We start from the raw sequence: 24,437 nt of genomic DNA, 5'->3' as shown, positions 1-24,437 counted from the left end.
TATCTGCTTGCTGTCTACTGATGTGAGAGAAACGTCTTTTACGCTCACGATCAACTCTGTGGATTTAGGAAAAAGTTGGTACTGTGGGGTGCGCGTGTGGAGCGGGGATCAGTGGAAATGTTTCCCCCCTTAGAGGATGTTTTGGCCAGTGATGTCAGTAACGTTACTGACGTCGGACCACTTTTTTCAGTAACGAGTAATCTAACGCGTTGCTATTTCAAATCCAGTAGTCAGACTACAGTTACTTATCAAAATCATTTTTGCGTTACTGCGTTACTATCTTCTTTTGTTATTTAATCGTATTTTATCTACTCGTCTTGTCGAGTGACCGACGTCTCTATGCAACAGAAATGTAAACAATGGAGAGAGATGCGCATTTTGTTGGTGGAAAAACTGGAACTATTTTGAGTTTCTGTCGACAAGTCCGATTATTATAAACGGCTTTGGGCTTCATTTTTTTAAAGTCGCTTGCAGATTTAATGAGTGGCAGGTTGCGCCTTTTTGGGCTCGTTTTTGAACGTGAAGTTGCTCATTTGGGCTTGGAAATAAGCAGAGACTCACAATAAATCCCAGAATTTGTCCGTCATTAAGGTAGTTTTACTCCGTCTCTCCCTGTTCATCATTTCCCGGATGATCCGTCCCGCTGTGTCTTTGTTAATGTCAACTTAATTTATTACCTCTCAATGACATCGAGCTTCGCGTTGCGCTCCAGAAAACTGCAAACATCGAGACCAATATAAACAGCGCAATAAACGTGAAAACAGCCACGAATAAACGTGTCCGTAGTTGGCAATAGTTATAATGGCAAGTTAGCACCGTTATAATTATTAATATTACGGTAAGTGTCGCAGCCATCGGAGCTGTGGAGCTGCAGGAGGAGCTCTGTGCGCTGCGACATCAAACTCAGGGGCGTAACGCAGAATCTGGAGGCTGGGGGGAGGGGGGCTTTAAAATCCTTCTTAGAGTTTTCCAGACAACAGTGGACCACACAAATTACTCATGTTTTTTATTTTTTGTACAATCTCCTCTTCAGTTCAACCTTATCAGTGGAGACACATTGTTGATGTTACCATTATAAAATAACTTACAATTACATATTGGCAAAGCTCAATGTGATTTTCACAGGAGGCGGAGCGTTGTTGTTAGCAGCTGCTGAAAGTAACTAAAAAGTTACTTAATCCTGCAGTTAGTTACTTTCCTGCAGTTAGTTACTACTTGACTTGGAAAGTAACTTAGTTACTTTCCAAGTCAAGTAGTCAGTAATATAACTAAGTTACTTTTTCAAGGAGTAATCAGTAGTCCGATTAAAGTTACTTTTTCAAAGTAACTATGACATCACTGGTTTTGGCCAGAGCAGGGCTGAAGGTGGAGTTTTTAGAACTCCACCCCCCTCCGCCCCCCTCCACGGGGGGCAGGCATTAAGCTCCTTGAAGGGGGGCTCACCCTTTCATACTTTGAAAACCCCTGTTTTAGGATGATTGATGAGGAAATGAAGAGGGGCGATGGCTGCTTGATGAAGATATTATTAGCAGATTGCTCCTCTTTGCATCATGCTGATGGACGTCAGAGCATCATGTTGAGCTTCCTCTCCTGTGATATCTCTGGCCTGACCCAATATCTTACTGTATCTATGTTTGGCTCTGGCAGCAGAGTTGAGAGGACCTGTTCTGGTCCTGCTTTGTTGTCTCTATGGTTACATTGACTATTATTTGCAAAGTCACTGCACAATTCACATGGAATTGTCGTTTTAGTTTATTTGTGTTTTGTGAAGGAAAATCTTATGTTGCTGTGTTGATATCTCTGATTTTCCTTCTCTTCCCATAGTAGTAGTGGACTATACCGTATTTAAAGCTGCAAACCTGCATTACAAACAGCTCTTAGTAGTTCATTGGAACCATTACTAAAACACATAACTTCATTAAATTTATACAATAATTAGATGCACAAAATGTTATTTTTTTCTAAATTAGCAGTCCCTAAATTTCTCTTTGCATGTTACAGCTTAATCACTTGCTTTTTGTTGTCATCAAGCTTCCAGCACAAGTGGCGTCTTGACATTCAGCCACTCTTTATAGCAGAACTAGTGAGTGTTCATTTCAAATGAGTTCTTTTGTATTTCAGCAACTTTGTCAATGCTGTCTCTATTGTGCTGTGTGCACTGCAAAACTACAAAATATTACCAAGTATTTTGGTCTAGCTTCTGGTCCAAATATTTTAGTCCACTTGAAATAACACATCGCTAATGTCCAAGTATTTTTTCAGCAAGCTACAAGAGATTCTTTTAAATAAATAATTCCTTAATATTGATGAAGAAAATCATTGCTCCATTGATAGATTATTTCACTTATAACAAGACATGTTTCCAATGTAATAACTGAAATAATCTGCCAATGGAATATCAATATTAAGGAATTATTTGCTTAAAACAAGCTCCTGTATCTTGCTAAAAAGCTAGTTGAACAATAATTTTGTCATATTTTACGTAGAAATGTTATTAGAAATGAGTAAAAGTGTAGAAATAACAGTATGGGTGTAAACACTGGGAGCAGTGGGAGGAAGAATCTGTGAAAACGCCCCTTTGTGCAACTAGGATGCAGCATTCTGTCACTGAAGGAGTTCTTCACTACAGTATCTGCTTCATCTTTGGGATGGGAGACATTGCTTTTTCTTTTTCAGTAGAAATGCCTCAATCCTCGTCTCGTTTCACAGTATAACTTTCCTCTAGAAGACGGTTAGCTTTAAGTTTGAAAATGTTGATGCCAATAGAGCCGATTCTTTCAAAGTTAAAGTTCTTGGCTACCTTTAGCTTTGGCTGTTTTCAGGTTCTTTCTGAATATCCATCCATTTTCTCTTTATATTAGACTGACAATTTATTTTTTTTCTCCAGGCCTTGACAACTATACATTGTGCTTATGTATAGTTGTTAATCTGGTAATCTTGGACCCTGCAGCTGGTTAAATGCTCCAAAAGATCTTCTGGTTTAAATCTTCAATCTTTACTGAGTTCCTTGGACATTATTGGTCACTCCTCTGAGGACATTAATCAAGTTATTTTTGTCCTGTCAAGTGTTTAGGTTCGAGAAAATCCACAATAAATTTAGATTTTCTGTTTTGAGTTGTTTAGGAAAAAGAACGATTGAAAACTTATTGAAAGTCTAAAATCAATGCAGTATTTCAGGATAGGTCTATGTGACTATAACTGTAATTTATGAAATAGCTCTTAACTGTGGCATTCAGAAATACATGCAGCCTATAAAACGTTTCATCCCAGCAGAAATTATGGGGATGGTCAGTTTGAAAGCTAATGGAAATGTGAGTCGAGCCCAGCAGCTACTGTAAGTATTGGATTTGATAGCCGGTCTAATATAGTGAGAGCATCATAAAAAGTGTCATAAATCAGACCTTCAGTGGGATCTAAATCCATGTCTCTCATGTTTTAAAGGGCTGTGTTTGCATGAGCTTTTCCCAGCCTCTTTCAAGTTTTCATTTTGTGTTTTTGTTACGACCGTCTGTGCCACCGTGGGAAGTCTGGAGTCCTGATTATTTCTCGATTTGTCATAGCCCACGCCAGCTTCCAGTTCACCGTCTGACAGGATGTACAAAAGCAGCCAGCATGGGGAGATTCCCGACTCCGGCTCTGTTTCTGAACAATGTGGAGGCAGGCAGGGAGGCATGCCATGGTGGTAGCTCTGGCCCACCCAGACTGTGGCCTGCTGTCCTCCTCGTTTGGTCCCCTCCACCCCCAGGCGAACAAAGCCAGCACAGGGAGGAACAGCAACGTGGAGGGGGAGGAAGAATCTGAGCTCAGCTGTCAATCTGCTCCTCAAAGTCTGGCGGGAAATAAGAAAAAGGAGTGAGAAACTGGAAGATCAAGCCAAATGGAGAGCTTTGTTTCCATGTTTGAATCTTAATAGTTAGTTTATTTCTGGAAGATTAGCAACTAGATAGAGAAAATGCTTGATAAATTTTCTATTTTTTATTATTTTTGCTTTGAGAGAGCCAGAATTATTTTAACCTTTTTCTTAAAACATAGTTCCTAGATCTTTAAAGCCGTGGTATGTAATTTTCATAAAAAATATTTTTTCAAGTCGTGATAGGTAAGACTTAAGTAGTGCTCCTAGTAGTAACTACAAACAACCAATCAGAGCCAGGAAGAGGGTTCTTGCGCTGCCAATCATGCCCCCCTGCTTGGCATCTGTTATGGTTACGCTAGAGCCTGTCTTGAATGTGAAAGCCAGCTAGCATACCACAGATAATGGTAAATAAACTGTTGTCCTGTAGCTGTAGACAGTTTCTCACCACACATTTAACAACTAGTTCACAAGGTTGATTGACAGCTTTAAGGCCCTCCTCCTAGCTCTGATTGGTTGTTTTTGATCAGGGATGGTGCATTTCTTCAGATGGCAATAGCAGCTCAGGAAGGAGATAGAGGACATTTATTGTTTTCACAAATTATATGCCTTGCATTATACTGTCACAACAAGGCAATAGTTTTAAGAAATATGTAAATATATACATACAGCAGTGAACTGAAACACAACGGATTCAGCAGCACATCTACATGTCAAAGTCAAGCTAGCATAACTGAGCTACTTCCCACTTCCTCAACAATTTTTTTTCAATCTAGAAAACTATTGATAAAGATAAACTAAAAATGTCTGGATACTTGCAAGTAAAGCATAGAAGAAATTATAGATGTTTTTGGTCATTTCTGTACATCATGCAGCCGATGACTGTGCAGTACGGTGTCTAATGTGCAGCAGTTCATGAAATACCTGCTGCTGATTCATAAAAAACTCCTTTGTTTTTTTTCCTCTTTTACGTCTGAAAAAGAAACCTTCCTGATTACTTGACGCCAAACCTGAAGCAGCTTCTTGTCTTCACCATGTTCATTCGATAATCCTCGATGATTACCGAATCCTCCATGATGGCCACTGGCAAAGCTTCACCTCCGTATCAGCTTCAAACTTCTCTGGACCTTTTCCCCGTTGCAAAGAACTGCAGCCAGTTTCCTGAAACTCAGCACAGAAACAATCTGATAACTGAAGCTAGTCAAAGACTTTCTGTTTTTCTCTCTTATTTAATGCACAAAGCAGGAATGAAGGTATTGAATAATATCTGTTTGCAAGTATTATAGAGCAAAGGTGAGTCTCCAGGCAACAAAGAACAAGTCTTCTTGTTATTTTATGAGTGTAATACACAACTTGAATAATTTATGCCAAGCAAAAACAATCGTTAATAACTGATAATTGTGTTTCTTTGTTGCAATTTTAGCAAAAACAATCTGGCATTCACTCCATTAGGCCTCAGCATATTAACAGTTCAGAATTCACTGATTCAACTATTTGCAGCTTTTTCCTGTGGAATGTGATTCCAAATTATTTGGAGATTTTTTTCATGGAGCAAATCCAAAATATTGTAACAGAACTTTGACCTGCCTGACTGTGCTCTCCAAATAACCTTAAAACTTAAATCAAGTAAATCCTGACTCCAGGATCTCTTTGCAGAGGTTGAATCTGGTCATGCTTCTGACTGCATCTCGGTTGTTCTGCATCCATTGTTACTCTGGCTGCTAGTGTTGAAATGTTCCCCTGTTTCCAGTGCTAAATAACACCCCCACCCTGTTTTCATTCTCTCCAGTCACATAGCATAAAGGCTGTGGCCTCTTTCTTTGTCGCTGAAGCAGAACTGAGGTGAATGCTGGTTTATAGTGAAGTTTAACCCCCATGTTCTTTTGTTGTTAACTTTTTGTTGCAAAAAAAACGTTTAAGTTTAAGTTCACGTTATGATTTTTGATACCTGTATCATGTGACGTAAATACGGTGGCCTTGAAGTGCAAACCACTTAGCACAACTACAAATTGAAAAACACAACATATTCAAAAACACGAGATTGACTAACTACAAATTAAGAAAAGACAACTTTAACTACAACTGCATATTAAAAAGACAACATTAACAAGACGGAATAGGAAGGTCTCGTGGGAAATCTAAAACATCTTTCGCTGGACAACACCACCTTTGGCCTTTATTGTATAAACGGATGATAAATTTGAAAAATGTGTCACAATAAAAGCATTTCATATCAGTCAATATTGATAATTATTGATTAGTGTTTTGTTTTAAATATCTGAAATACCAACAAATTGGTGACATAACCTTTTCTGTTATCCTCAGTTTTCACTCTGTTTGTTTATTTTTAAGCAGTTATGAGGCACGTTGACAAAACCTTTAACTGCTGCTGCACTACAGGTTGTTGCTAGGTAACGGAAGTCGAGGAGGGTGTGGGCGAGGAGCTTGAAACTTCTTGTGACCCAGCAGGTTGTTGCTTGGTAACCAAAGAGTGAGTGAGTTAGTTGATGCGACCATCCTACCTGGTTGAGCAGCTAAAGCCTTTCCTTTGCCTACATCCCCCAGAATGCTGTGCGGTTCCAGATCGGAGTTCAGTGAAATTATTGAATATTCTATCAGACATATTATCTATTGATATTCATTATGTGTCTATCACCATATATTATTTATTATTGCCCAGCCTGTTTTTGGGACAGGAATATTCTGAAACATACTACGAATCTCAGCGTTGTTTGTTGTTTTTTTTTACAGTTTGGGCAATACATGTCTACCCTAAAATCTAACAGAGAGGGTGGATCCCAGATTAATTTCCAATTCTAAAGTCAAAGTGGTGTCATCCAATCTACGATGTCTCAAGTTTCCCATTGAGACTTCTTCCGTTGTGTTTTCTTGATTTCTAGTTGTTTTTAGTTAATGTTGTATTTTTGAATATATTGTTGTTTTTCAATTTTTAGTTATGTTTACTGATTTGTTGAAGAAGTTTCCACCATTCTTAAAGCTTTTAGGTTTTGCAACCGTATTACCAGGCAGCTTTCCTCGTTCTTGAAGAAATCTGGGTTAATAAGGCTGCAGTCAGTGTGATTAGCAGCACAAAACTCGTTTCCCAACCTCCTTCACCAGAACTCGGAGAAGAATCTGCTAAGTTTGACCCTTTTCCTGTCACATGTCATGGGACACACCAGGCTCATCTTACTGCAGGATCAGCTCCAATTACACAGAAGAAACCTGTGATCTTAAGTATTCCTAAAGTATCAAACTCTAAGCCTACAAGCTATACTAATCTGACAGTTAGAAGGATTATTTGAGTCATGAGATAGTGTGGATTAAGGAGTAACTTGCAGGTTGTGGATCAAAGTTATGGGTCTCTGAGCTTTAGATACTTCTTATTGAGTGTGATATTTGTTTTGCATTACATTCAAACGAGTTGGTTAAATGTCCTGTGGAATGTTTCACAGAATTTTGGAGCCACCAATAAGTTTCTAACATACATTTGACTGGATATTTAACTTTTTCTTGAAGTTGTCAGTGTTCATTTGAAATAGGAGGTTTCATATAATGGATTTGGATTGTAAGCATAATTTTCAGTGGAGGGGAAGTCAGGGATTGGGGAAGGTTGTTCAAAAAGTTTAAAGTTGATCTTCTTTACATATTCCAAAATTAGTTTTGATGTCTATTTTGGGTCATTGTAAAGTTGTCTAAGCCAGTGTTTTCCAACCCTTTGTCCTCAAGGCACACTACATGTTTTAGGTTTCCCTGCTTTAATGTGCCCGATTCAACTGATTGCTGTTCAACAAACGCCTGTTAATCAGTCATCAATTGAAATTAGATGGACTGAAGCAAGAAAATGCCTAAACCATGCAGGGCTGTGAGCCTTGAGGACCAGGGTTTGAGATGGGTGGCTTGTTTAGTATACTTTGTTTTTTCAACTTGTTTCCATTCTTTCTTTTTTGCATACTGTCTTAATCTATTTTTAGAGTCCAGGAAGTGGTTGGTTCTAGTGTTCACTGGAGGAGAGGCAGGTTAAAGTGTCATTTGGACGGATTGACTCCAATCAAAATAATTTTCTTCTTTCTATCTATCTATCTATCTATCTATCTATCTATCTATCTATCTATCTATCTATCTATCTATCTATCTATCTATCTATCTATCTATCTATCTATCTATCTATCTATCTATCTATCTATCTATCTATCTATCTATCTATCTATCTATCTATCTATCTATCTATCTATCTATCTATCTATCTATCTATCTATCTATCTATCTATCTATCTATCTATCTATCTATCTATCTATCTATCTATCTATCTATCTATCTATCTATCTATCTATCTATCTATCTATCTATCTATCTATCTATCTATCTATCTATCTATCTATCTATCTATCTATCTATCTATCTATATACGGCTGGGTTATAGATATATATATATATATATACAAATACAGTGAAATTATGCAGGTTTTGGGACAGATAATCTAATCTAAAAAGAATTACAGCGTGTCTTCTTTCAAAGATAGATTATACCTCACCAAAATTTTCTTCCTGTACATTTTTTGCACATATCAAAGTCGACGTTGAGCAGCTCTGCAGTTAGACAGATTACACTAATATTTCAGTACAAAAACAACTCTGCAGTTTTTAAAATAATCTCTAGTCTCTTTTAGTTGTTAACATTATTAAATGTTAACATTTAATAATACTAACTCTGTGTATTCCTTGTAAAATAACTAGACCTTTTCTTTAACTGCTGAAAGCTCCAAAAGACGGCCAACATTTCTTGACCCTGCATGTCAGATGAAAGGCTAAATTATATTCGTTAAAAAGATAAATAAAGCTACTTAACTGTATTATGTTCAACTTCATATCTGAAGTATTATTTATTTTTTAAACTTAGCAACTTGAATGAATGGGTGACATGTCTGTATAGTAAATGCCCTTACCAATCTAAAACCTTTGTACCGCTTGAATATTCCTCTGATTTTCATTTTATGCACCCCAGAAGTGTAGAAAATTGCACACCTCTTTTAAACAATTTACATAAGAGTCAACTGCTGCTGTTCAGTAGCATAGAGTAAGTTTGTCATTTACACTTGCACCATTAAAGTTTGGAAAGCAAACAAGTAAAATCCTCTAGATGTGAAAAAAGAGGAACTTGTGAGACTTCTTAAGCTGGAGTAAAGATCAGTTTCAGGAAACCTTGGTATTAACTTATCATGTTTCCCTCCCGAAATGAAAAAGTCTCTGTATTTCTTTTACCTTTGAGCTCACTGCGGATTGCAGTTTACACACTTCACTGAGTCGTAATGAGAACAAAGTCGATTGTAGCGCAGTAAAAAGGGAGCTTTGAATGGAGGCCCTTTTCTCCCTCTGCAGGTGGAAACAAACTCAAGCCTCAGCCGTTCCGCCTTAACTGGGCCTGGATCTCTCTGGAGCGGGAATACTACGTAGTGGATGAAGACGCCAAATTCCTGGAGGTGACACTGAAACGCAGAGGCTTCCTGGGGGAAACCTCTTTTGTCAGTAAGTGTTGACTCTTGCTCTGCTGTTGCAATGTAATGTAAAAAAAATATTTGGTTTCTTTTTTGCTTACAGGTAAATATTCAGTTTAATTCACTTTATATATGTAGTGCAAATTCTCATCAAATACAGGAGTTTTAAAAAAACCTCCTTAACTGCATTTATTCCTTTCATCAAGACCAACAAATCCGGCGGCTTTAGAAACATTTGCTCTTTATTTGCCGAAGTTACAGGGACGGGGGAGTTGTGAGCCAAACATTTCAGCTCTCCACAATGATTGGTTAATTCTTGTCCCATTGGGTAACAAAATTACAAAGTGTGAGCTTCAGGCTGAAATATGAATAAATAAAGTGTCCATGGACAGTTTAGTGATATAAATCACACTTATTTAAATATGTGGAAAAGCTGAAGCTGAAAACGTTTATTTCCAATAGGAATGTTTTTCAAGAACAGTATTTAAGTTTGTGTCACCATAAATGTAGTTAACTAAAAAAGAAGTAGTAGCTTTTTTATCACAATTTCTTTCAAAATGAGTAGATTGTTTAAAATCACTTTAAAGAATAAGAAACATCCCAGAGGGGAGAAATGTGAGCAAATCCTGCAAAATAATCTGGTGGTCAGAAAAAAAAACATCTTTGTGTCTTCCCTGCTTCAGTTTGGATTGGATTTTATTTTATTTTTTAAAATAAATGAATCTGAGTTTCTAACCTCACAGTTCAGTGGGTTTCTCTGTCTTCTAGGTATCGGAACAAAAGATGGCTCCGCTGAGAAGGACAAAGATTTCCGTGGCAAAGCCCAGAAGCAAGTCCAGTTCAACCCAGGCCAGACGACAGCGAGCTGGAGGGTGAAGATCTTCACTGACCAGGAGTTTGAGACCTCAGAGACCTTTGAGATTCAGCTGTCGGACCCGGTCATGGCGGTGCTGGAGTACCCTGATGCTGCAACGGTGGAGATTGTAGATCCTGGAGATGGTAGGAATGTCATGTTGGAGATGACTTTTCTTCTCTAAGACTGGTAACTTTTTCTGTTTTTAAAATAAAACCACAATTAATTGGTTTTGCTGTGTCGTTCTTCCCAAACAGAATCAACAGTTTTCATTCCACAAGCAGAATTCAAAATAGAAGAGGATATTGGGGAGCTTCTAGTGCCAGTCATGCGATCAGGTGATGCCAGCCAGGAACTTATGGTTGTCTGTTTCACTCAGCAAGGTGAGAAAAGCCAGTTTTTATAAAAGCAGAAAAGCTTTATTTCCTACTTTTGTCCTCCAACGAAAATAAAGTTCCTGTTAATCCAAAGGTACCGCCACTGGCACCATACCCACCACTGTCCTCTCCTACTCCGACTACATCACCCGGGCTGAGGACCACACCAGCGTGCTGCGCTTCGACAAGGACGAGAGAGAAAAGGTTTGCCGAATCATCATTATAGATGACTCCCTTTATGAGGAAGAGGAGAGCTTTAACGTCAGCCTCAGTATGCCGATGGGCGGTCAGCTGGGCGCCAGTTTCCCATCCGCCAAAGTCACGATTTTGGCAGACAGCGATGATGGTGAGTGTAGTATTGAATTTTTCAGTTTGTTTAAAATACTAAACTCCTAATTCACTGAAGTAGGCATAAAAAAACAGTTTTTTACGTATATACACAAAATAGCAATTTCTGCTAATTGACAAACCAATGTTTGTCAATTAGGCCATACATATAACTTGGGAATTATGGTTTTAAAACAGCATTGTCTTAAGAGAGATGGGTGGTGCTCCTTTACTTTAAAAGTTAGAAGTGTACATGTTTTTCTACACCAGTTCTTCAGATGCTATACAATGCAGAATTCCTAATTTGTTATAAAAAAATAGTTTTGTTGTATTTACACAAAATTAAAAACATTACCATTTTTAAAATCATATCATAAGAATGAAGTCAAAATAACGCAAGTCATAATATTTCAAAAATAAAGTCAGAGGATTGCAACTTCCATCCATCCATCCATCCATTTTCTAATCAACCTTTGTCCCTAATGGGGTCGGGAGGGTTGCTGGTGCCAATCCCCAGCTAACGTTCCGGGCGAGAGGATTGCAACTTTATTCTCGGAATTTTATTACTTTTTTCTCATAATTTAGTATGTCTCTAATACTCTTTTGTGGAATCTAGCATTGCAAAATGAAATTCTTGCATTTTTTCAAGGCTGGAATCCGTCTATGTTTGAGGCTAAGAGCAGCATGAGGTCAGATGTGAGTAATTCTTCTTCCTGAAAGCATTTAATGCTTTATGTGTCGATTCTGCTGTCTAAGACGGTGACTTCACCAAAGATGATGAGACAACAGCATTCTCATTTCCATACATTGTCCTACCTGCATCTTTACAAGGTTACGGCAGACAGGTGTTACCTTAAACAGACGATGTTATTCTGCACCAGATAAAATGTGACCCTCATTTCATTGTTGGTGTGTCCTTTTCTTCCCAAAGCCTAAAACACAGGTGGTGGAGTAAGAGGGACCGTTGTCCACATGACAGACATGTTTTCCTTCTGTCCCATCTGCTTGTTGGAATTCAAGACCTCTCTGTCTGTTTCTTTTGAGGTTTTCTGATTCTTCAGATTTGCCTTTCCCTCCCACTCATTTAAAGTAATTTACTGCATTACATCAAAGTAGAATTAAAGTCACTGTCTGAACAAACCGCATACATTTCCAGACATGTGAAAAACAAGAGAGGACACCTCTGTCTGAACCTATATTGTGGCTCCACTTCTTGGTGGGTCCTGAAATGACGCCATAAATCTGTTTCAGTGCCTTCATATGTGTGTGAGTGTGTTAAAGCATCTGTTCCGCCTGAGTAAACTTCAGGTTTGGGTTCTTGCCAGCATTCAGCCTCCATTGTTACTGTATTTGTCTGACTCTTCATCCCATTGATCTCCAGGCTCATTTCCAGCTTTGTCTCCTGCCTCTGTGGTGAATACAAGCAAAGTGGAGCTGAAAATGTGCCAGCAGTGCTGCATCCTCAGCTTGAGATTATATTTATGTTCACACTCCTGAAATGTAGAGCAAAAATAGCAAAAAACATTCATTGCTGCTCTGTGCCCTAGGGTGTTTTCACACCTGATACAATTGGTTCGATTGGAATGAATAAGACTTTCGTGCAAGTGATCATTTGTTTTACACACTTTGGACGAATAAAAGTTTTGCACACGTCTTTATCAAGGCTGGATGAATCCCGTTGGTTTTTTCTTCTACCATGCGAAGTGAGAATGATGGTGAGATGGTAATTATGGAGTGAGCTCTATTGCACCAACATCAAAATGTTGTCGCACAACAGCCTAAATCTTGTTTGTGTTAATTACCTGCAAGTAGGATAATAATATATATGTTTATTTTTCCTTCTGCACTTTCTGCAGTCTTAGTGTTTAAAGACTGCAGCTCTAAATCTGCCCATATTTCAGTTAATCTCAAAGAGCTCTCACCGGACAGAGGGTGATGAAAAGCCGCTTAATGCAAAAGTGACAAGAGATTAATGGACTTTTTGTTCCAGCACTCTGAATTCTTGGCTTGTTTCCTTTTGCAAAGTGGCCGATTGCCTCCTGGTCTCCCTGCCCGTGCTTCTTATCAGCCTCTGGATCAGCACCAGGCTGGAACATCCCTTCACGTCAGTCTGCATGCATGTACAAGCGCACGCCTCATTCTTCAGGTGTATCCTCGGCCCTTTGGCCTGGAGCTCAGTGCTGTCTGGATTTAGAGGAGCAGGGGGAGGAATAATAAAAGAGGGGAGGACAAGAATGACAGCTCTCTTCCTGTGGCGAAACAGAAATAATGGCTTTCTCTAAACTATAGTTTTGTCAAACTATACAGCAAAACTACTGGAATGTTCTACAGAGAATGTCCCAGTGTCCAGCGTTGGTTTTCTTTTCCTCTTTGAAAGGACAAAAAAAAGAATATTCACTACAAAAACACCCAATTTTTGACTTTGCACAAGAAAGTCTTTATAGTCTTTCTTGTGCAAATATCTTAGTTCATTTGAAATAAGACAAAACAACCTTTCTGGTAACTTTTCAGCAAGATTTAGGAGCTTGTTTTAAGTAAATTATTCCCTTATTATTCATTAAAAATGTACTAGGTCCACTGGTAGATTATTTCACTAATAAATAACTTTTTATGACAAAGTAACAAAAATAAAAATGACAAAAATAGTCATAATATTTCAAGAGTAAAGTTGTAAGAGAGTAAAGTTGGAAAAATACGAGAATAAAGTTGTAATATTACAACTATTGTGGTAATATTATGAACTTATTCTCAAAATATTTAATTTTACTATTACATCTTTATTTTGTATTTTGACCTAATAATTGTAATATTGCCACATTTTTGTCAAATTTATGTTACTGGCCCTGATAACAGTACTTTTTTTAAAATCAATATTAAGGAAATATTTGTTTAATTCAATCTTCTATATCTTGCTGAAAGAAAGTTAAGTTAAGTTAGTTTGGCTGTATTTCAATTTTGCACCAGAAACGAGACTAAAAATATTTGGTAAGATTTTTCAGTGTTCATGTAAATCTTTTGACAAGTTTAATTATTTTAGAAAAACTGTCCTATGTCATGTTAAAATCGTTTTTTCTGTTCTCTCACAGAGCCCTCGCTGTACTTTGAGGAGCCTGAATATGTTGTGGAGGAGAGTTCAGGCTATGTGGAGGTGAAGGTCTGGAGGACGGGTACTGACCTGTCCAAGATCGCCACGGTTACGGTTCGCTCCAGAAAGAGCGATCCTGTTTCTGCAGAAGGTAAGACTACATGTGTCTGGATGTTTGACAACATCCATGACTCCTAGTCACTGTGGTAAACCACTTTCTTCTTCTCTGTCTTTTAGCTGGACTCGACTATGTCGGCATTAGTCGCAACCTGGACTTTGCTCCAGGAGTCACCATGCAGACATTCAGGGTGACCATCTTGGATGACCTGGGTCAGCCAAAACTGGAGGGACCAGAGACCTTTGACCTTGTGCTGAGGATGCCCATGAATGCTGTATTAGGAGAACCGAGCAAGACGACCATCACCATCAACGACACTGTCACTGACTGTGAGTACAGGAATCATTATTATTGATCTGAGAAGGTCGTAGACTGAAGGAAGAGCTGATTAATTTTATGTCACATTTATATTTAATAACAATATTATAAATAATAATAATAAGTTTCAGATAGATAAATAGAGTTTTTGCTTTCTGGAATTTTTTTATGAGTTTACTTTAAAGGTCTTATTTGGTCAAAATAAATACATAAATATATTTAGTGCTATTATATTATTATTAGACTTGAAAATATTACTATAAAATGACAATAATACCACCAATTCTCTTACTATTACAACTAATAATTATAATAATTATAATTAATGTACATATTGACGTGCTGTGGTGGCATAGGGGATAGCGCCACCCACATTTGGAGGCCTTGAGTCCTCGACGCGGCCGTCGCGGGTTCAATTCCCGGACCCGGCTGACGTTTGCCACATGTCTTCCCCCCTTCCCTTCCCTCTTTCCTGTCAGCCTACTGTCATATAAGAGACACTAGAGCCCACAAAAGACCCCCTGGAGGGGAAAAAAAAAGAATTAATGTACATATTGATAATATGTTAAATATATTTTAGAACATTTGAATAGTTAGGATTACTAATCACTTGGTTATGTAAATAGTGAATTAATAATCCAAATTATTATTATTATTATTTATTATTACACAATTTATTAATGGCAACCATAATTATTTAGAATTTTTAAAATGCACATTTAATGATGCATCATTCCCTAAGTTACTTAGCCTGAATTTCTGCTCATGCTGAGTTTGATTCTGCTGCAGGTCTTTTCCTGTTCAGAGGCAGTTCGTCTTTCCCACTGTCGCCATGTGCTTCCTGAGTAGGAGGGATTACTGGAAAATTACTGAATTGATGCAATAAACTTCCTGCAGTTAAACCATTGAGATTTGTGTGATTAACTGACTTTTTGGGTTTTAAATTTATTTAAATTAATTAAACTGAATTTAATGTGCCTGTCTGATTGTATTTCTAAAGAGATTTAAATTAATTTAGTTAAATAAGAACCAAATTAAGTTCCACATAACAGCATATGATTTTATTGGAGACATATTTATATGAAGTTTACATTTAAAAATCTGATAAAACAGTTTTTCAGAATTTGTATCTGAGAAAATTATAATCTCATGGTAAAAACAAGTCACCAGCCTTAAGTTACGTCTTATTTTTCTCAAATCGATTTAGATTCAGACATTTAATTTACTCTTCAATTCGCTTTTGTTTTGATAATGAAAACTAACAGGGTCAGAGTTTTGCTGATTTGGACCTCTGGACACCAACCCAAACTTTCAGTTACTGTCTCTTCTGAACGTACGATGATTGTCTTGTAACAGAACAATTTTGTTTCAGTGCCAAAGGTTCAGTTTAAGGAGGGGAGCTACAAGGTGGATGAATCTGACGGCGAAGTGACCGCGATGGTGTACCGCAGCGGAGACATCAGCCTCAGATCCACAGTGCGCTGCTACACCCGGCAGGGATCCGCTCAGGTTATGATGGACTACAGCGAGAGGCCCAACACTGACGCCTCCATCATCACCTTTCTGCCAGGTGGAAAATCATTAAACCTCCACACGCCTCACTGTCCCTGTTGTCAACTCTAGTGTTATCGTAATGTTTCTGCTTTGCTAGGCGAGTCGGAGAAGCCGTGCGTGGTCGGCCTGATGGACGACTCGGTCCATGAGGAAGATGAGGAGTTCCGCTTGGTGCTGGGGAGTCCGAAGAGCAAATCCCCGTACGGAGCCTCAATTGGGGAGCAGAAGGATGCGCTGGTCACCATCACAGACGAGAAAGACAGTATGAAACGCACCTAGTTGTCAAAATGTTTCTGTTTGGGAAAACAAATCTGTGCTCAGTTATAGAAACAGAATTCAGTCACCTTTAATAAATTATTCAAAAGCTGATTTGGGTGCAGCAAAATCGGCTTTTCAGTGAAAGTCTCTGGATAAATGTGTTTCTACTTAGCATAAAAGTTTAGTTGTAAAGAAATAAATACTTTTTATTGTACTTCCATTACAAGAAATTGATCTTGCATAATTAAAAATATGGAGATTAATAAACATATTTTTATCATTCTTGAGCTTTTAGTTTTAACATTCAAAATTTTTGACGTTTGAAATTCAGAAATTTTCATGTTTTTTTCTGGAATTTTTATTTTAGAATTTAAAAAAAAAGATTTCTAGCAAATTTTTTATCTTTCAAACTCAGAAATTTCCATTTGTATTTCTTTTTTTTTTTAAGATTAATCTGAAACACTTTTGGTGAGAATTTATTAGTTCTTTGATGTCATACTTTCTGTCAATATGAGTTAAACTTAAGTTTATTTGTGTGAAAAAATATGCTCCTTCACAGTTTTGCTGTGTGCATCTCCCTGTTTTTAGAGCCCATCATCCGTTTTTCTGAGATCAAATACAGCGTGCGAGAACCTCAGGTCAAAGGTGAGGTGGCCAGAGTGAAGATCCCCATCTTGCGTTTTGGAGACGCATCAAAACTGTCAGTGGTGCGGGTGCACACGAAGGATGGCTCTGCCACGTCTGGAGAGGATTACAACCCGCTGTCTGAGGGTAAGAGGCCCCAGTTTGGGTTTCTGTTTTCTGTTCCTTTCAGCTCACCTCCCGCTCTGCGTTTCAGATGTGGAGTTCAAGGAAGGTGAGAAGGAACATTTTGTTGAAATCGAGATCCTGTATGACGGTCACAGAGAGATGAGAGAGGCCTTCACGGTCCACATGAAGCCTGACGACAACATGGTGGCTGAAATACAGGTGAGCCAAAGACCGCGTGGCGCACAAAAACAAATAGAAACCTGCAGCGGTCCGAGTGCATTCTGCACTTCCACGCACGAGAACACGCATCCCCTCGCGTCAGCCCGTGTTAAAATAGGCAGGCAGCAGCTGGCAGTGCTGTCAGCACAGCCGAAGCTCAGGCCTTTAAAAAGCTTTTCCCTCTGGAATGAGATGCTGCAGAGCCCAACAGAAGACAAACCTATAAACAGAACTGGGACATTCTACCCATACGCTCTGCAGCAGCCACATGCCATTCAGGTTGGAAATAGGTTATCACTTCCAAAATTGTTTTGCGTTTCATTATATCGTAATTAAAACTGTAAATCCCAAAAGGAGCACAGTGTTCTCTGATTTAAATCTGCATTTATGGAATCTCACCCATTCCCATTTGATCTCTGATTATAATTAGAGTCTGAAAGACTCATACCAATTAAAATTAGGTGCAGAAATGATCTTAATACCCAATGAGAAACAGGGAGACTTGTTATGACCTGAGTGAGAGATTTTAAAACTTTCTGACAGAATTATAGATATGGATCGCAGATGTATTTAGAATTAGCAAAATTAGAGATAATATTTATATGAAAACATTTGAGATGATTAAAAAAAATAAAAATAAGTCTGAACTTACTTATTATTAAAACTTGCAGAATCTGCAAGTTTTAATAAATCAAAATTTGCAGATAAAAAATGAAACCACAAAAGCAACAGAAGGAGCTTTCAGTGAACAAATGAAGCCAAATTTCTTTGCCCCATGATTTGTTAGCAAAGTTACAGTTTCCACATTTTTATGGAGCGAATGTTTTCCTATTCCTGCCAGATGAACAAGGCGATAGTGTACATTGAGGAGATGGACAGTGTCGCAGATGTCACGTTCCCTGCAGTGCCTCATGTGGTGTCTCTCCTCATGTACGACGACACGGCCAAAACCCGAGACCGGCCCAGCCCACCCAACGGATACCCTGTTGTGTGTGTGACGGTGGGTGCAGTCCTGCTTCCTCTGGTCCATCCACTTATGTCCAAAATGTAACTTAGATTAAAGTTGATTTTTAATCTCTTTCTCTTTGCTTCCAGGCCTGCAACCCAAAGTACCAGGACTTTGATAAAACGGGTTCCATCTGCTCTGCAGAGAACATCAACGACACTTTGACCCAGTACCGCTGGTTGATCAGCGCGCCAACCGGACCAGACGGAGTGACCAGTCCCATGAGGGAGGTGGATACCAACACCTTCTTCACCAATACCAAATCCATCACCTTGGACTCAATCTACTTTCAAGCTGGTTCCAGAGTTCAATGCGCAGCAAGAGCCTTCAACACCAACGGAGACGCTGGCTTAGAACTGTCCAGTCCCATCTTTGTTATCAGTACAGAGGAAGGTGAGTGTTAGAAGATGAATCTCTTGGTTCAAATGGAAACCTCTGTGAGTTAGGGCTGAAACGATTAATCGGATTACTCGTGATAAATCAATAATTGAAATAATCAGTTAACTGGTGTATACAGACTTAAAAAAGTCATTTGCTGAAAGAAGATCATTTTCAGAGTAATTATGCCAAAACTGTATCAAAAATACATACATTTTGCATTTAAGATGCCCTAAAAAAACATTTGTGGATGGTTGTTCAAATTCTGTCAAATAAATCCTCTATTAATCACCTTTTGCTATCCAATTATTAATCAGTTAATCAATGAAATAGTCGCCAGATTAGCCTTATACCGTATTGATGTCTAGTCAAGGAGTAGGGCTTAGATTTTGCAACAAATGATCAAGCGTACACTATAAGAATGCCATATTGTTCTGTTAGGCGGTAAAATGTTCATTTTATCATTTACAAAATAGACCAAATGATTTGCATCTTTAATGTATTTTTAATATTCTATAAAATGTGACAATTTTTTGTCTGATTAATCAATTAATCTTCAAAATATTAATAATGGCAGAGAAATCAATAACTTAAATAATTGTTAGTTGCAGCTGTACTGTGAGTTAATTCATTCTTAATTGATTTTAATGCCAGGAATGTGTCAGCCTCGCATCCCGGGAACTGTCGGAGCAGAACCTTTCTCTGCGAAGATCCGCTACACGGGTCCAAATGATCCGGACTTCCCCAACCTTATCAAACTGACCATCAACATGCCGCACATGGATGGTAATTGTCTTCGAACACAACTAACGTTGTTTCGTCATATTGACCAAAGTAATCTATGTTGAGCTACTTTTCCTTCCCCAGGAATGCTCCCGGTGATCTCCACCAGGCCTTTGTCTAACTTTGAGCTCACGCTGAGCCCGGACGGCACACGTGTGGGGAACCACCGCTGCTCCAACCTGCTGGACTTTAACGAGATCCAAACTGGTTACGGCTTCATCACAGACGCAACAAAGAACCCTGAAATCATCGGGGAGACGTCGCCGTACCAGTACAGCACCGCCATGCGTTCAGCCAATTCACTGCGCTTCTACAGGAACCTGAACCTGGAAGCCTGCCTCTGGGAGTTCACCAGCTACTACGACATGTCTGAGCTGCTCAACGACTGCGGCGGTTCCATCGGCACTGACGGACAGGTCAGCTGGTTCTGTTTCATTACAGGTCCACAATTTTGTAATCTCGTGTGACGTAACTGGTGGTTTAGCCATGTTGGTATAGGTTGTTTACCGTTATTCACAGATGGAAAAATGTTCTCAGACTTGCAAAGCTTCCCCTTCTTCCGTCAAATGCAACGATGATCTTCAATTTTGGTTCCACATTTATTATTGTGCTTCCTTAAACAGGTTAGGTCAGGTCTATGGGCTATACAAAACATGCTCATTACATTTTTGCACAAATCATCTTTAGATAATGAGATTCCAGTTTTGTCAGTTCTGCATATTTTGAGCTCCTTTCAGAATGAGCTGTTGTAATGCACTTTAAATCCAAAGAAGCTGTGACTGGTCATGCCCGTTAAATTTTAAGCTGCAGGTGCATCCTTTGTTACAAAAAAGGAATGCTGTTACTGAATTTATGGAATTGAATGAATTTTTATTTGCATCTTTTATGTATTTCAGATCTTGTAAGCTGAAGTGGTAAATGAAAAGCTGCTAAATGTGCAATTTTGTTACTTCAATTAGTAAAATAATCAATAGGACAACCAATTACCGTACTAACATAATTGTTTGCTACAGCCCTACACCAAAGTGTTCTAGACTAAAATTTGAGGTAATCTGACAAACACCTAAAACTTGGACCCAACCGGGTCATCAACAGGAGAGAGTACAGGATGAAGGTTTTATGGCTCTCACAACAACGTAAAAGATTGATGGAGTCCTACAGAAAACTACTAGATTACATTTTTGCTGACATAAGTGGCTCTACAAGATTTTTAATCCCTTTGGCTTCATTTTTGTGAATAAATAATGACATTTGTGTGTTTTGTGCCGTTGAGATTCTACAATATCAACTGTGATATTGTATAATTCCTTTTCAATATGAACTGATTAACTTTCCAGGATGTTCTTTTTTCCTACCATGTAGGTGTTGAACCTGGTCCAGTCCTTCGTCACTTTGCGGGTTCCTCTGTTTGTGTCCTACGTTTTCCACTCCCCTGTCGCTGTCGGAGGCTGGCAGCACTTTGACCTGCAGTCGGAGCTTAAGCTCACCTTTGTTTATGATACGGCCATTCTGTGGCAGGACGGCATCGGCAGCCCGCCTGAAGCTGAACTCCAAGGTACTTCAACTCTTCTCTGCTAGTCACTGCCAAGAAAACTGTAGCTGCGTTTCCATTACAAATCTGTGCAAATTTTTCCTCGCTATTCTGCAAATATCGTAAAAACACATTTCATGAAAGGTAGCAGGTCTGATCTAGCTCACTTCATGAAAACACAATCGTGGTGTTTTCATGAAATAAGAAATTTAATTGGAATAACACATGAATAATCTTGTTCACACAATAGGTCCTTAAAAATCATGATAGCGATAGATGTAAACAGTTACATTGTATATATTTCAGCCGTCAGAGGAGATGTCATGTAGGAGCGGTTATGTATGCGGCGTTTTGGGGAACTTGTAGTTGCCAATTTCACAGAAGAGTGATGGATTTAACACTTTTGAATGACTCATAACTTTTTATGTTGTGATGCTGTGGGAGCTGTGATGGATCCAGCTGCACGTTGTGTAGATTACCACTTCCTGTTTTCTTCTTCATGTTTCTGCCAGTAGCAACATCCAATTGTTGGTCATGTGACTCGTGAGATGCAAGAAAACTGTTTCCGTTGCAGTTTTGCCAGTTATATCTATTTGATACGGCCAAAAAAATCTTTTTATTGAAAAACGTGACTTTTTTTTTAAATTGGCCTGTTTCCATTAAGCAAATTTATTTTTGTAATTTCACTTCTTTGCTAGCTGGAAATGCAGCTAATTTGGTAAAGTTGAGAACCTTGTACTGTTATCTTCTGTCACTATAGGAGCCATGTATCCCACCAGCATGCGCATAAATGAGGAGGGTCGCCTGGTGGTCAACTTCAAGACCGAAGCTCGCTTCAGGGGACAGTTTGTTATGTCTCATCCAGGTATGAGCTTGGCGCCCTTGTGCATACATTCATACCCTAAACTTGTCCCGAAGGTTAATTCTGTACAAGCCGGAGCATATTGGGTTACTCTGTGGCCAACATCCTCTCTTCATCTATTTGTGGAGTTCCGCCTCAGGGGTCTTTCTCTTGTGAAACTGCCAAAGGTCATTCAAGCAAATGTTGAAGTGACCCTGCAGCATTTACAGTTGGGAAGCCTGTGGCTCCAAGAATGCCCCTATAAATATTAACAGACTTGCTGTTTAGATTAGGTAAAATGCTGCCCGTTTTTGTATTTGTCTTCAGGAACCAGTGTATCATCCATGGTAATGTGTGCTGACATTCCCGGACTGACCTTTACCCTCGCTTTGGTCAGAACTGAACCGACATACAACCAGCCCATGCAGCAGTGGAGTTTCGTCTCAGATTTTGCAGTGAGCCATTTTTTTCCACCCTTAAAAGGAGAAGCAGCTGAATGCTCCCAACGATTCACTGGGCGTCTGGTTTGTAGGTGCGGGACTACTCTGGGACCTACACAGTGAAGCTGGTTCCCTGCATCGCTTCGCCCAATGGGGAGTTCAGCATCCCTCCCGTCTGCCACCCGAGAGAGCCGCTCACTTTTGACATGGACATTCGCTTCCAGCAGGTACATCAACACCATTAGTTAACCAGGGCACAATTAAGCAGAACGAGTTTTTCTTTGAGCAAATGGAAAGTGAATGTTGTTGTGCACAGAATCGACACTACAGCAGGCCTTGAGGCTCAATTCCAGTTCTTTGCTGAAATTATTTTTATTTTTTAGTGTTCGTTCATACTGCTACTTAAATATGGCGCCAATAAGACCTTCTGTGTGAATGCTTTACAACTCCAAAGCCTGCAATAAAACTGGTTTAAAATACACATTGGAACTTGTTTCAATGCAAAAAAGCGCAAGATCCTCGATTTAAAAAAAAAAAGTTTGTCAAGTTATTTGATTAGCACATTTCAGCAACAAGTGTTTACACCATAAAACAACACTACTAAAAACAAATAAAATTATGAATTATGAAGTCTCTATAGACATAATTGTCCTTTAAAAAATATGCTGGTTAAGAGCAAAGCACCAGACTAAAGACTTTTATCATCTAGTTTTTGGTAAAAAAAAAAAATAGAAGAAAAGAGAAAAACAATGTGCTTGTTTTAATATATCATGCAATTAAATGACTTATTGCAATAGGTGTCGCAATAAGCTATAAGTCAAACTCAGTGTTTCAGCTGTTTTGCAGTTTTCTTGAAGTTTGTTACAGATTAGTGGTGCATAAAATGACTTGGTGACCTTGATTTACCTCCAGAGTAATGTTCTGTTGGATGTGTAATCCCTCTCTTGTAGGTGAGCGACCCAGTGGCGGCTGAATTTAGTCTAAACACTCAGATGTTCCTGCTGTCTAAGAAAGAGCTCTGGTTGTCTGACGGCTCCATGGGCTTTGGAGAAGGAACTGATGCTGCTTTTTCAGAAGGTTGAACACCACTGCCATCTAGTGGAGCCACAGAATACTACAACCTTTATGACTAATAGTCGACTCTCTCACACGTCTGCCGTCCTTTTGTTTCAGGCTCCACGATTTACGGCCGTGTAATGGTAGACCCTGTCCAGAACCTGGGCGACTCCTTCTCCTGCAGCATTGAGAAGGTCTTCCTCTGCACTGGGGCGGACGGATACGTCCCCAAGTACAACCCTACCAACAGGGAGTATGGCTGCCTGGCAGACGCTCCCTCTCTGCTCTACAGATTCAAGATCTTGGTAGAATGCAACAAAATTTGAGGTATTTTAGAAGATTTGTTGCTGTTACTTGTTGTAATTTTAATGTGCGTGGTTCTTCAGGACAAAGCCCAGCCAGAGACTCAAGCTTCAGCATTTGGGGACGTTGCTTTTAAGGCCAAACTGGCCCATGATGCTCCTGGAGCTCAAACGTTGGTCACACAACCAGGGTCAGACGGTTTCATGCTCTCTTCTTCGCCACTTTTTCAGGTCAGTGTCTCTCAGACCGATGATGTCCAGCAACAAAATGTGGGAAAATTTTTTTTTTTCTTCTGAAAACTTGAAGATGATGCATCTCTCAGGTCTTTGTTTAGTTTTCCTCCTGCTTTTTAAAAACACACCTCAAAAATACAATATCTTACCAAGTATTTTTGGTCTACTTTCTTGTGAAAATATTTTTGTACATTACCAGCTTACAAGTAACTTCAAGATATAAAAGTTTGTTTTAAGTTAATAATTCTTAAATGTTGGTTTAAGAAAAAAAGTATTAGTGCCACTCACAGATTGGAAATAATCAATTATCATTAGCACTACCAAAAAAGTCTACAGTCTTCCTTATCTCTGCTCTTGAGGGTTGAGCTACTCAGCTCCAACAGAAATAAATGATGACTGACGAGAGTGATTAACAACATTAAGACCCGCCTCCTGGCGCTGATTAGTTGTTTCTTACTGAGTGGTGAATTTCTGCAGTTAGTACTGGGAGCACTGGGGGAAGACAACTTGATTTTTTTTTTTTCACAGATTATATGTCTTATATTATATTGTCACAACAAAATGATCATTTTAACAAATTTGTGAAAACCCTATTTTTATAAAAGTTACTCCAGCTTTAAGAGGGAAGAATAATTGAAACTTTTTTTTTTTTTTCTTTTCC

General features: G+C 38.9%; 1 protein-coding gene across 1 annotated transcript in view; it reads left to right on the top strand.

The window, feature by feature from the left end:
- frem3 (Fras1 related extracellular matrix 3) overlaps positions 1-24,437 on the top strand; it is a 37,247-nt gene that overhangs the window by 11,197 nt on the left and 1,613 nt on the right. Inside the window, exons 3-23 of the mRNA XM_044114061.1 lie at positions 9,231-9,377; positions 10,115-10,345; positions 10,457-10,582; positions 10,671-10,922; positions 13,990-14,139; positions 14,226-14,435; positions 15,797-15,994; positions 16,076-16,240; positions 16,825-17,007; positions 17,075-17,205; positions 18,047-18,205; positions 18,301-18,604; positions 19,244-19,375; positions 19,457-19,788; positions 20,735-20,927; positions 21,664-21,768; positions 22,072-22,199; positions 22,277-22,411; positions 23,135-23,261; positions 23,358-23,545; positions 23,627-23,773. Of these exons, the coding sequence (XP_043969996.1) occupies positions 9,231-9,377; positions 10,115-10,345; positions 10,457-10,582; positions 10,671-10,922; positions 13,990-14,139; positions 14,226-14,435; positions 15,797-15,994; positions 16,076-16,240; positions 16,825-17,007; positions 17,075-17,205; positions 18,047-18,205; positions 18,301-18,604; positions 19,244-19,375; positions 19,457-19,788; positions 20,735-20,927; positions 21,664-21,768; positions 22,072-22,199; positions 22,277-22,411; positions 23,135-23,261; positions 23,358-23,545; positions 23,627-23,773 (3,743 nt within the window). The remainder of the gene's footprint in view (positions 1-9,230; positions 9,378-10,114; positions 10,346-10,456; positions 10,583-10,670; positions 10,923-13,989; positions 14,140-14,225; positions 14,436-15,796; positions 15,995-16,075; positions 16,241-16,824; positions 17,008-17,074; positions 17,206-18,046; positions 18,206-18,300; positions 18,605-19,243; positions 19,376-19,456; positions 19,789-20,734; positions 20,928-21,663; positions 21,769-22,071; positions 22,200-22,276; positions 22,412-23,134; positions 23,262-23,357; positions 23,546-23,626; positions 23,774-24,437) is intronic.

The sequence above is a fragment of the Gambusia affinis genome, linkage group LG04, assembly GCF_019740435.1.
Source record: "Gambusia affinis linkage group LG04, SWU_Gaff_1.0, whole genome shotgun sequence".
In the NCBI taxonomy this organism is placed as follows: Eukaryota; Metazoa; Chordata; class Actinopteri; order Cyprinodontiformes; family Poeciliidae; genus Gambusia; species Gambusia affinis.
This window is presented reverse-complemented; position numbering and strand designations above follow the sequence as displayed.